This window comes from Corvus hawaiiensis, chromosome 15 (genome assembly GCF_020740725.1).
Source record: "Corvus hawaiiensis isolate bCorHaw1 chromosome 15, bCorHaw1.pri.cur, whole genome shotgun sequence".
Lineage (NCBI taxonomy): Eukaryota > Metazoa > Chordata > Aves > Passeriformes > Corvidae > Corvus > Corvus hawaiiensis.
This window is the reverse complement of record NC_063227.1, coordinates 18,368,858-18,382,361: the sequence shown is the minus strand read 5'-3', so window position 1 is coordinate 18,382,361 and position 13,504 is coordinate 18,368,858. Positions and strand designations below refer to the sequence as shown.

At 56.1% G+C, this 13,504-nt stretch overlaps 2 protein-coding genes across 2 annotated transcripts; both read right to left on the bottom strand.

The window, feature by feature from the left end:
- Nucleotides 1–1,201: 1,201 nt before the first annotated feature.
- Nucleotides 1,202–5,045, bottom strand: LOC125333591 (protocadherin alpha-3-like). The gene has a single exon (XM_048319573.1). The coding sequence runs from the start codon at nt 3,790–3,792 to the stop codon at nt 1,246–1,248; it is 2,547 nt and encodes an 848-aa protein (XP_048175530.1). The 5' UTR covers nt 3,793–5,045; the 3' UTR covers nt 1,202–1,245.
- A 2,896-nt stretch (nt 5,046–7,941) lies between these two features.
- Nucleotides 7,942–11,219, bottom strand: LOC125333593 (protocadherin alpha-13-like). The gene has a single exon (XM_048319576.1). It carries the CDS (start codon nt 10,878–10,880, stop codon nt 8,346–8,348), a length of 2,535 nt encoding a protein of 844 aa, XP_048175533.1. The 5' UTR covers nt 10,881–11,219; the 3' UTR covers nt 7,942–8,345.
- Between the last annotated feature and the right edge of the window lie 2,285 nt (nt 11,220–13,504).

Genomic DNA, 13,504 nt, shown 5'->3' with positions numbered 1-13,504 from the left:
GCCTTCCCAATGAATCCCACCTTCCTTGGACAAGTCTTCCCTCTGCTCAAGGTCACATCAAGAAATATCTGGGCCTTACTCTGTCGCTGCCACACTCACTTTCATAAACAGGCTACAGTTTCCTTCCACTTCACCTTTTGTGAACCCCTTCATCAATGAGAGCACCACAGAAAAACGTACAGATGTACCATATACACAGGGTCCAGCAGACTCTGCTGCTGACCTGTCATGTTTTGCAATGCTTCAGCTATCTCAGATGGAAATGGGGAAAACTGGGGAGCAATACTCTTTCTAAAGGCGATGTTGGGGCAGCTCTGAATCACAATGGCATTGATTTCATGCTCTAAGAGTGAAACCAAAATCTTGATAAGCAGGAGGATTTAGGTTTTGTTGGGGAATTATGCTTCCCTCTGGGGTTTGTTTGTTTGGGCTTTCCATTTTTTTCTTTTTTTGTTCAGAAAGTATTTCCTGGGCTCTTGAAATGACATGATTTTTAATACTTATTGTGATAGAACATCAAAAGAGGCCAGCATATTTCATGCCATTTCTATGGCCAAGAATACAAATCCACAATGGAGAGGCAGAGCATCGCAAGGACAAGAAAACTGAATTCTAACACTTACCTTGGGTCACACTCCTCTGCCTAAACAGGTAATAAGTAGAGCCAAAAGATACAGAGGAAAAGATGATAGTAAAATTCCATACTTCTTTTCCTACGTTCTTAATGAGTGTGATGATAGAACCTAAATGCAGAATTGTTATTTCCACAGGGAGCCAAAAATCTGAAGTCCCGAGTGTAATTTTGTGTCACATCTCTTGCAATGAAAATGAAAGAGGATAGTGCTCAATAATAATCCAGACCTAATACCAATATGGTCAGAAGCCAGCAAAGGCATTAAGTCAATACATAGTGATTGGGGGACTGTCGCCACCACAGTGTCTCTTGTATTCCTGCACCAAGCTCACACTGAAACCCTACATGGCAGCAAGCAAGAAAGTTGCCTGCAAAGCTGGCACCTCGGGGCACCCCTCATTGTAATCAGCAGTAATTTAATTCTCGAGTACAGCTCCTGCCCAACGCAGCAACACTCAGCTGCGGATGGTAAGTGATCTGGGGTGCCATAATAATCTTATTTCGGCTTCCACACACCAAGAAATTGCCAGGAAGGACACGGCGGTGAATGGAAAGGTCCCTTTAATATCCTTCAACACCCACTGCCCTCAGGCTGCGGGGGCGGAGCCCAGCTACAAGTAGCAACTACACAGGGGTGGCAGACAATAGGCAGAGGAGAAAAGAGGCGGCGGACGAAAGGGTGAGAGCAAGGGAGGGCCACTGACCGTGTCCAGGAGAGCGGAGGGCTCCGGCTGCGTGTCCTTGGCCGCGGGGCCGGGCGGCGGCGGAGGGAAGTTGGGGCTGAAAACCATGAGGTCGCTCTTGCCCGCGCCGTCCGCCACGCACAGGCTCCGGCTGTGGCGCTGCGAGTACGACCAGCTGCCCACTTCGCTGGCGCACACGAGCGTCGTGGGCCCGGGCCCCGACAGCACGGCCGCCCGCGGCGCCCAGCGCGACGCCCCGTACAGCACCACGGCCAGCAGGAACAGGCTCGACACCGCGCAGATGGCCACCACCAGCCACACGTTCGTCGCCGCACTCGCCGCACCAGCGCCCATCTCCGCGCCCGCCGCCGACCGCGACGACGACGACGACGATCCCGCGGCCGCGGCCAGCGCCGCCTCGGCGGCCTCCACCAGCGACACGCTGAGCGTGGCCGTGGCCGAGCGCGCCGGCTCGCCGTGGTCGCGCACCACGATCAGCAGCCGCTGGCGAGGGCCGTCCGCCTCCTCCAGCGCCCGCGCCGTGCTCACCTCGCCGCTGTAGAGCCCCACGCGGAACGGGCCCTTGCCCCGCGGCTCCCACAGCTCGTAGCGCAGCCACGCGTTGTAGCCCGAGTCGGCGTCCACGGCGCGGATCTTCGCCACCACCTGCCCCGCCGGCGCCCCCCACGCCGCCCACGCCCACAGCGTGCCCGACACCGACACCGAGCCCGCCGCCGCCGCCGCCTCGCCCGCCACGCCGCCCGCCTCCGGCGCCGAGCCCGCAGGCGGCAGCAGCGCCGGCGCGTTGTCGTTCTCGTCCAGCACGAACAGCTGCACCGTGGCGTTGCCGCACAGCGGCGGCTCGCCCGCGTCCACCGCACGCACCTCGAACTGCAGCACCTGCAGCTCCTCGTAGTCCAAGGGCTGCAGCGCCCACAGACGCCCGCTCTCCGCGTCCACCGACACGTAGCTCGACGCCGGACGCCACCCGCCGCCCACGCCGCCCTCCCACACCGAGTAGCTCACGCGCCCGTTGCCCGCCTCGTCCGGGTCCCGCGCCCACAGCCGCGCCAGCTCCGCGCCCGCCGCGTTGTTCTCCCGCGCCAGCACCGTGTACACGGCCTGCGCGAACGCCGGCGCGTTGTCGTTCACGTCCGACACCGCCACCCGCAGCCCGCGCCTGCCGCGCAGCGCCGGCGCCCCGCCGTCCTCCGCACGCACCTCCACCTCGTACTCCGACACCCGCTCCCGGTCCAGCGCCTCGCGCAGCACCAGCGAGTACGAGCCCGCGAACGTCGCCTCCAGACCGAACGGCGACGCCGGCCACACCCAGCACCGCACGCGACCGTTCGCCCCCGAGTCCCGGTCCGACACGCTCAGCAGGGCCACCACCGTCCCCACCGACGCGTCCTCCGGCACCGGCACCGACAGCGACGTCACCCACACCTCCGGCGCGTTGTCGTTCACATCCAGCACCTCCAGTTCCACGCTGCAGTGACCTGACAGCGGGGGTGTCCCTTTATCTGTCGCTTCGATTTGCAGTTCGTGTAAACGAACATTTTCGAAGTCCAAAGTACCCGTCAGTCTGATCTCGCCCGTCTTGGTGTCAATGGTAAAGAGTTCTTTGTTACCGATAGGAATCGAACTCAAGATGCTGTAAGAAAACTCCTTATTGCTGCCTTCGTCCGGATCCGTGGCATTCACACGCACTACGAGCGTCCGCAACTCAGCGCTCTCCAGTAGCCGCACTTTATACACGGACTCGTTGAACTGGGGCGCGTTGTCGTTTGCATCCAGCACCGAGATCACCAGCTCCATGGTGCCCGTCAGAGACGGCCGGCCCCCGTCACTCGCCGTCAGCACCAACCGGTGAACGGGAATCGTCTCGCGGTCCAACGACTTTGCGAGCACCAGAAACAGAGACTTCCTGTTTTCATCAGAGGATTTAACATCCAGGGTAAAATGCTCGCTGGGGCTGAGTGTATAGGAGAGCTGCGCGTTCGCTCCGATATCCGCATCCGACGCGCCCTCCAGTGGGAAACGAGACCCCGGCAGAGATGACTCCGCGATGCTGAGGTTTTTCCGGGCGGCGGGGAAGACGGGGGCATTGTCGTTGATGTCGGTGACCTCCAGCTGCACATGGAAGACGCGCAGCGGCCGCTCCACCAGCACCTCCAGCCGCAGCGCGCACGGCGCGCTCTTGCCGCACAGCTCCTCCCGGTCGAGCCGCGAGCTCACCAGCAGCGCGCCGCTCGCCCCGCTCACCTCCACGCTCGCCCGCCGGCCCTGCGCCACCAGCCGCAGCCGCCGCGCCTCCGCCTCGCCCGCCTCCAGGCCCAGGTCCTGCGCCAGACGGCCCACCACCGTGCCGGCCTTGGCTTCCTCCGGCACCGAGTACCGCACCTGCCCGCCCGACAGCGCCCAGGCCGCCTGCAGCACCAGCACCCGCACCACCGCACAACAACGCTCCCCCATCGCCGCCGCCGCCGCCGCCGCCTGTGCCGCTCTGGCTGCCGGCCCCGGCACGGGCCCCGCACGGCTCCCCGCCGCCGCCCGGACGCACCGGCTCTGCTGCCCGGCCCGCGCCGCCCCCCCGCGCTCACAGCCGGGCTCTCCGCCGCACCGGGGCGGAGCCGCCGAGACGCCGTTCCTGAGCCTGCAGCGACACCGTGCGCTGCTCCGCCGCCTCACACGCTCCGCCACAGCGCCCGCGCCTCCGCTCCGTCATGGCCATCTCCTCTGCCGTGTCTTCCAAAAGTGCTCCTTTTTTATTTTATCCTTTGGGCTTTTTTTCACTGCTCTCTTCTGTATCCCTTCTGGTATCTCGCCAGTCGCCTCCGGCGCCGCGCGGTAAACAAAAGAATTCGGATCCACCAACTCTAATTACGTGGCATCAACGCCGGAGCACCGGATTCTAATCCAGGCGGAGGCTGGTGGGAACCAGCTCCGGTCGGGAGTTAGAGGCATCCTCGGTGCGTAATCCTATTTTCATATTTCTTCTCTTTGTAATTTTCCATTCTTAATCATCACCTTTTGTCATTCCTTCCTAGCATCTTCTTTCTGGTTTTCTTTCTCTTCTTCCTTTCCTTTTTTTCCTCCTTTATCCACTTCCTCCCTTTTTGTGTAGAGTAGAAGTGTCAGTGACATGCCAGTAAACTCAATTACAGTTTCTTCCTTGCTCTCTATCTACTCCTTTCTTGCTTGCTTCCAATTTTCTTCCATTTCCATCCTCTGTTCATTTTCCCCTTACCAAGAAGGGAGTAATCTTACCATGTCTATGACATTCTCGACTTGGTGTAGGAACATATTCTTTGGCAAAGGCTCTCCTTCCTCTTCCCTTCTGCCCTCCATCTCTTCAGAGAAGTAAAAATCTTCCTGCTTTCCTCCTGTCCATGCACTCACAACTTCCCCATTTTCCAGGATAAAGGCCACACTTTTCAGCCTCCAGTACTCTCAAGGATGCAGCAATAACACAGCAAGGCAATCACACGCCAAAGAACAGCTCCTGTGTATCAGAACAGGTTCCACCACTCTCTGACACAAAAGCTGAAGCCACAGCTACTGAGACATCTGTGCAGGCAAGCCTGAAAGAGTCCAAACAACTCAGGGGAGTTTCTCCTTCAGGAACTCAAAGCCATCACAGCCCAGCACGACAATGCTCCATAAAAACTTTAAAAAGCATTGGGCAACCACCGCTCCTGAGCACTCTTCATGTATCTCGATGCTTCCTGACTCGTTTTCTACCTGTCAGGTTTATGCCTTCCCTTTAAGGCACGAATGCACTGCCACAACAACACACCCAGAACCTCAGTATCTCCGAGCATTGCTCCCCACAGAAAAACTCCCAACCATTCGCAGGATGCCCCTGTCACACAGTCAAACAAAATGCACCGAGGTAACACCACGGCATTGGCACTAAGAACATCCCCGTGACTCCCAACACAGCCACTCCCTGAGGTGGAGTGCGGTCCCTCCTCCATTCCCAGTGGCTGCCACCCACCCACCTGTGCCTGGAAGCTGCAGGGAAACTACGAAAGCAGACAATGATGCTTTGTTTGTCCCATAGGGTCAACATTGTGATGATTCAACATGAAGATGGCACAACTGAAGAGGAGCTGAAGAACACCTGTCTCAGACACATCCACTTCAGGTGAGTCACTTACCTGTGGCATGACTGGTTCCTTCTTCAGAAAAGAAACATCCTCAGGGAGGGAAATTGGTTTAAAGGGATATTTGCCCTTAACATTATCAGTATTTCTGGGGAAGCTGGACATAAAAAAAATTACTCAAGTTTGGCAAAAACTGAACAGAATGCAGTGCCCATAATGTATTTCTATCAGAATGGTGGCTGGAAGCTGACTTCTAAACTGCAGACAATTCTCTCAAAATTAAACTTAGCTCACGCAGAAAAAGCCGTTCCCTGCTGATGGAAAACCACTCAGCATCTGACACCTGACAGCTGCCAAAATTCAGCAGTCTGCGTTTCATACACAGTTACCAAAACATAGCCACTATAAAAGGAAAAAAAGCCAAACAATAAAAAGCCTACGCAAAAAATTAAAAGGTTGGGCAGGTCTGATTAGAGAGGAGAAAAGGAAAACAAAATGTTCCATTCCACTTTATTGAAATGCAAGTTAAGGCAACATCTTGAATACAAGACCAATCCTTCCCCTCTCTAGCAAGACTAAGAGCAAAGGTAATCAAGGAAACGCTCAGAGAAGGCACGGCAGCATGATCCAAATTTCAAAAGCTTCTCTTTGACCAACAACATTCCACATCAAACCCAAGTAATTAAAGGCACGCAGGGCAGATGTCTCCACAAGCAGCAATACCAGAAAGAACAACACTGCCCTAAGATATGCAGAACCTCTGGGTGTCCTGAGAGGATCCCAGGAGAGCAGCACTGTGTGGTGGGACCCTCCTCGCGATATTCCACTGTAATCATCTGTCTTACACCCTGGGAACTGGGATCTCCACTATTAAGCAGACATTCTCCATTTCCTCCCCAATGATGTACTCAAATCCTCCCCTTCCCCCATGCCTGGCACAGAGAATATGATGTAGAGTGCTGCAAATCCATTCTGTGACTCTTGGACTCTTCCCACGTGCCAGGATGCTTTGTGTCTTTTCAGCAATTTCAAATACAAATCGAGTTCTTAAAGGTTTTGTGATTAGAGTCATGAACAGTTCTCATCCCAGTCCCCACAGATCTCCTCCTTCAAGAGCTCACACCAAAAGATGAAGCACAAGTGCACTCAAAATGCCAACTGGGTGGGAGAATTTCTGCAAGAGAACCCAGGGCTGGGCTGCTCTGTAGATGAGGATGTTTGGTGTGTACAATCCAGACACCAGAATGAGCCGTGTGTGATAACAGCACACACCATCTCTTCCCACACTGACTCTGCAAGAGCACAGGAAGGGGAAGAAAAGCTCAACAAGATTACACCCACCCCCTCAACTGCCATGAAAATCGTGTCTGAAGAGGAGCACAGACCCACCATGGCAAGAGCTGTGGGAGCTGGTATAAACGCCCTACAATACACATGGAAAGCAGTTTGAAGTGCTACCCTCCCACAACAACACTCCCAAAGCAGCAGCAGCAGCAAAAACCTTCAGGAGTCTGAATGTTACCAACTCTTATCCAGCACATTCCACATGTCAGGCCAGCGGCAGCACAAGGAACTGTCTCTGATGGGAGATATTCATAACCTCAAAGGACTCTGTGGCCATTTCAATAGCACATATTATCTCAAGATCCAGAAGGCCTCCAACTTCACACCCTTGGAACTTGGGAAAGGATCCTGGGCAGAAACACTCTGTGCCCATCCTGGCTCCTGCTTTCCTCTAAGTATCCTCCATTCCCCAGTCCGAAACAGTTATTCTCCAGAAAAAGACATCATTTCCATTCCTCTCCTCTTACAACATGATCCATTCTCTTAAAAATTATTCCAGGTTCCCTCAGACAAGTCCTCCCAGTGCTCAAGGTCACCATTCACATCAGGACATAGTCAGACCCTACTCAGTGTCACTGCCACATTCACCTCTGTGACAAGGCATAATTTGCTTCCCCTACCTCAGGAATCAGTTTGACTTCTGCTTACCCTTCCCACCAATGAGAGCACTGTAAAACACACACAGGTGGCATCACATACATGGTCTGGCAGACTCTGCAGCTGCACCTTGAGCTCTGGCAGTGTTGCAGATCTGACACCAATATTTTCTATACAGGACTGCTCTCATGGCAATGGACACTGATGTCTTGCTGAGAGAGACCAAGCAACGTGGTGATGAACACACCAATACAACAGATATCTACTGTGTAGAAAAAATTGGTAGTAGGATTTTTTTGTCGTTGTTGTTTAGAAGAGGAATTGCAAGGAAATTGTAAAGGTGTTCCAAATGTAAATATTGAAAAAACATGTCAACAAAAGGTCAGGGTCCATCAAGCCACCTCTCCAGCCAGGAATGCAAGTTAACAACTGCAGCTAACAAAAACTGGGCGCGAAACAAAACATGAAAAGACCACAATGCCTTCCCAGTTTTAATAATGAGGTGGGAACACAAGTCCAATTAGTCACCTTGCCTTGCATCGCTTGTAGAGGACACATGACAGAACGTGAGGGCACAGAAGAAACCACATGTGATACCACCACAGTCAGCAAAGGCAATGAGGAGGTACACAGCACTTGGGGGACTGTCACCGTCACAGCCTGTCCTGCACAGCTTCAGCAAGCTCGTGTGGAAAATCTACACAACCAGCAAGCAGGAGCGTTGTCTCCAAAACGGAAACCTCCAGGCATCACAGGACAGCTCCCATGGCAACCAGCAGTGATTTCATTCTAGGGCGGAACAATTCACATCCACACCAGCAAATCTCAGGGGTCTACACAAAGAGGTTACCGCACTACCCTTACCCTGCAAGGACGAGGCAGCAGATACAAAGGTGCAATTAACACCCAATACAATTAACTTAAGCACCCATCGCCGTCAGGCCGAGAAGGCGGAGCCCGGCTAATAGCAGAGCCAGGTTAGGAAATGAGAGAGAAGGGACAAAGGGAAAGACAAAGAGTAGAGGCGAGCAAGGCGGTGCCACTGACCGTGTCCAGGAGAGCGGAGGGCTCCGGCTGCGTGTCCTTGGCCGCGGGGCCGGGCGGCGGCGGAGGGAAGTTGGGGCTGAAAACCATGAGGTCGCTCTTGCCCGCGCCGTCCGCCACGCACAGGCTCCGGCTGTGGCGCTGCGAGTACGACCAGCTGCCCACTTCGCTGGCGCACACGAGCGTCGTGGGCCCGGGCCCCGACAGCACGGCCGCCCGCGGCGCCCAGCGCGACGCCCCGTACAGCACCACGGCCAGCAGGAACAGGCTCGACACCGCGCAGATGGCCACCACCAGCCACACGTTCGTCGCCGCACTCGCCGCACCAGCGCCCATCTCCGCGCCCGCCGCCGACCGCGACGACGACGACGACGATCCCGCGGCCGCGGCCAGCGCCGCCTCGGCGGCCTCCACCAGCGACACGCTGAGCGTGGCCGTGGCCGAGCGCGCCGGCTCGCCGTGGTCGCGCACCACGATCAGCAGCCGCTGGCGAGGGCCGTCCGCCTCCTCCAGCGCCCGCGCCGTGCTCACCTCGCCGCTGTAGAGCCCCACGCGGAACGGGCCCTTGCCCCGCGGCTCCCACAGCTCGTAGCGCAGCCACGCGTTGTAGCCCGAGTCGGCGTCCACGGCGCGGATCTTCGCCACCACCTGCCCCGCCGGCGCCCCCCACGCCGCCCACGCCCACAGCGTGCCCGACACCGACACCGAGCCCGCCGCCGCCGCCGCCGCCGCCGCCTCGCCCGCCACGCCGCCCGCCTCCGGCGCCGAGCCCGCAGGCGGCAGCAGCGCCGGCGCGTTGTCGTTCTCGTCCAGCACGAACAGCTGCACCGTGGCGTTGCCGCACAGCGGCGGCTCGCCCGCGTCCACCGCACGCACCTCGAACTGCAGCACCTGCAGCTCCTCGTAGTCCAAGGGCTGCAGCGCCCACAGACGCCCGCTCTCCGCGTCCACCGACACGTAGCTCGACGCCGGACGCCACCCGCCGCCCACGCCGCCCTCCCACACCGAGTAGCTCACGCGCCCGTTGCCCGCCTCGTCCGGGTCCCGCGCCCACAGCCGCGCCAGCTCCGCGCCCGCCGCGTTGTTCTCCCGCGCCAGCACCGTGTACACGGCCTGCGCGAACGCCGGCGCGTTGTCGTTCACGTCCGACACCGCCACCCGCAGCCCGCGCCTGCCGCGCAGCGCCGGCGCCCCGCCGTCCTCCGCACGCACCTCCACCTCGTACTCCGACACCCGCTCCCGGTCCAGCGCCTCGCGCAGCACCAGCGAGTACGAGCCCGCGAACGTCGCCTCCAGACCGAACGGCGACGCCGGCCACACCCAGCACCGCACGCGACCGTTCGCCCCCGAGTCCCGGTCCGACACGCTCAGCAGGGCCACCACCGTCCCCACCGACGCGTCCTCCGGCACCGGCACCGACAGCGACGTCACCCACACCTCCGGCGCGTTGTCGTTCACGTCCAGCACCTCCACCAGCACCTTGCAGTGACCCGACAGCGGGGGCGTACCCTTATCTATCGCTTCTATTTGTATCTCATATGAACGGATGTCTTCATAGTCCAGGGGTCCCGTGAGACGGATCTCGCCCGTCTTCGCATTTAAAAGAAAAACTTTTAATCCCTGTTCAGGAAAAATATTGCTTGCACTAAACATCAATTCACCATTGCTTCCCAAATCTGGATCCGTGGCGTTCACCCGCGCCACAAGCGTCCCTTCGTCCGTGCTCTCCGGCAGCTGCACTTTATACACTGACTGGTTGAACTGAGGTGCGTTGTCGTTTGCATCCAGCACCGAGATCACCAGCTCCATGGTGCCCGTCAGAGACGGCCGGCCCCCGTCACTCGCCGTCAGCACCAACCGGTGAACGGGAATCGTCTCGCGATCTAGATGTTTGGTGAGTACCAGAAACAGGGATTCTCGGTATTCCTGACTCCGCTGCAAATCCAGGGAGAAGTGCTCGCTTGGGCTGAGTGTATAGGAGAGCTGCGCGTTCGCTCCGATATCCGCATCCGACGCGCCCTCCAGCGGGAAACGAGACCCCGGCAGAGTGGTCCATTCCGCGATGCTGAGGTTTTTCCGGGCGGCGGGGAAGATGGGGGCATTGTCGTTGATGTCGGTGACCTCCAGCTGCACATGGAAGACGCGCAGCGGCCGCTCCACCAGCACCTCCAGCCGCAGCGCGCACGGCGCGCTCTTGCCGCACAGCTCCTCCCGGTCGAGCCGCGAGCTCACCAGCAGCGCGCCGCTCGCCCCGCTCACCTCCACGCTCGCCCGCCGGCCCTGCGCCACCAGCCGCAGCCGCCGCGCCTCCGCCTCGCCCGCCTCCAGGCCCAGGTCCTGCGCCAGACGGCCCACCACCGTGCCGGCCTTGGCTTCCTCCGGCACCGAGTACCGCACCTGCCCGCCCGACAGCGCCCAGGCCGCCTGCAGCACCAGCACCCGCACCACCGCACAACAACGCTCCCCCATCGCCGCCGCCGCCGCCGCCGCCTGTGCCGCTCTGGCTGCCGGCCCCGGCACGGGCCCCGCACGGCTCCCCGCCGCCGCCCGGACGCACCGGCTCTGCTGCCCGGCCCGCGCCGCCCCCCCGCGCTCACAGCCGGGCTCTCCGCCGCACCGGGGCGGAGCCGCCGAGACGCCGTTCCTGAGCCTGCAGCGACACCGTGCGCTGCTCCGCCGCCTCACACGCTCCGCCACAGCGCCCGCGCCTCCGCTCCGTCATGGCCATCTCCTCGGCTTTTTCGTCTTACGGTACTTCCTTTTTCTTTTACTTCTTTTTCTTTGTCGCCTACTGTTTCCTTGTAAACATTTCTTTCTTCCTTCCTCTTTCTCGTCTGCATTTCTTTCCATATTTTTTCCCTTCAATTTTCTCTATTGAATAATTTTTATTTCCCCTCCTCTTTTCTGCCTCTTTCCTTCTTTCTTCTCTGTCTTCTTTCCTCCCCTTCCGTTTTCATTCTTACCTTTGCCTTCTTCTTCCATCCTTCTCCCTTCTTTACCCCTGCTGGCAGCTCTCCAGTCGCCTCCGGTGCTCCTTCTGAGACCATAAAATTCGGAGTCATCAGCGATAATTACGGGGCTTCAGCTCCAGAGCGCGCTGCTCTCACCAAAGGGGGAGGCTTTTGGGGACCAGCTCCGTTCAGTGTCTAGAGACAAACTCGGTGCATGCTGGTCAGGTCTTTTATAATCTCTACTGTTCTTTATTTCTTTCTTCGGACTTGCGTGGAATCCTTCTTTTCTTCCTAATTTGTTCTACGTTTCCTTATGCTATACTCTTTATACACTTTACCTCTTCCCTTTTCTTTTTTTCCTTCCTTTTATCTTTCCTTGTTCTCCTTCACTTTATCTTCTCTTTCCTGCCCTATTTTCTTCATGTCCTTTTCCATTCCCATCCTGGTCTCTCTATTCTTATTTTCTACCTGTCTCAAAATACTTTCCAAATGTCTACAGCATGCTTGCAATGAAGGATGTAAATGCCTTTTCGAAAGGCTCTATTCCTCTTGTTTGCCTTGATTCCTCCATTTTTTTTTCTTTTTCTCTGTCATGGTTCTACCATCTGGAACAGAATCTCAAACCCCAGCTACCGAGATATCTAATTAAAAAGTACACCGAAGATTGCAAACAACCCAAGTGAGTTTCTCATTCGGGAATTCAAAGCCATCGCAGCCCAGCACACCAGTCCTCCAAGAATGCTGCAAAACCCTAGGCAACCACGGCACCCGAGCATTTCTCATATACCTTGATGGTATATTCTTCCAGTATAACCAAGGGTTATTTTTCATTACTCATGTTCTACCTCCCTAGCCACCAAAAAGCCACCAGGGGAACATCACGGCCTTGCCACTGAGAACATCTGCTGCATGCCAAACACATCTAATCCAAGAAATGCATTAATGTCACTTCTCCATCTGTCCTTGCTTCCACGTGCTCACCCTGTGCCAGGAAGCAACAGGAAAGGAATGAGAGCAGGCAGTGGTGCTCCAAACCTACAGACATTTCAATCCAGGCAACATTCAGTCGATCCAACATGAAGATACCACGGCTGAACAGGCACCAAAGTACACCTGTCTCTCACACACAGCCTCTTCAGGTACAGGCGACTTACCTGTAGCATCACTGGTGTCATCTTCAGAAAAAGAAACATTTGCAGAACAGGAGAATGGGTTTTAAGGGACATGGTCCCCTAATGGTATGAGCAGTTTTGTCGCATGCTGGACAGAAAAAAAATACTCACATTCATCAAGAGCTTTGAAAAACAGGGAAAGTGAGTAGTACTTCCTTTTGCACTTCTGTCACAGGTGAAGCAGGAAGGACACCTGAAAGTTAGTGATATTCTCTCAACAGCAGCCTCAGCTCGACAGAGTGGAAAAATTTTCCCAAGTCCAATGGATTACTGTCTAAACACCTGCCACCTGGCAGCTGCCAATATTTCACCATCTGCATCTCATCCACTGTTGCCAACACTATACCAATGTGAGAGAAGAAAAAAGGGTGAGTGTTCTCTCTCAGACAAGAGAAGAAAACAGAGGAACCCATCCCACTGTACTGAAATGCCAGGTCTGATAATATCTCGAATATGGACACAGTTTCTTCCCCTCCCTAGCAACACCAAGATCAGAGAAATTATTCGGGCAACGTTCTGAGAAAGCTGACACAATTACACAAATTTCAAAAAGCTTTTGTTTGTCCAACTGATGCCTTTGCCTGGTCTTAAAATCAAGAGCCATACACGGTTAGAAGGGGAAAAGGGATTTTACCTTGGTATTTATTTTAAGGATCCTTAGGTGTACACGTCCAGGTCATATGCATTGAGATGCACCCCGCCGAGTCTATCTCTGTCCCCCCCCAACATTGGGTATAACATTATAGGTTTTACTAATTAGCAGATCTATCAAAGATTCTCCAATGAGAGGCTCAAGTGAGCCCCCCTCCCCAAGGAACCTTCCCCTGGATGGCTCTATCTTGGTTTACAGAATGTGTTCTGGAGAGGACCTTGGGGTCTGGGACACACTGATCCCTGGCTACGAAGCTTCTAAAATGTTGAGTCTCTTAGTTTGACAAACAAGTCCAAGAACGTAGGAAAAAAGCACTAG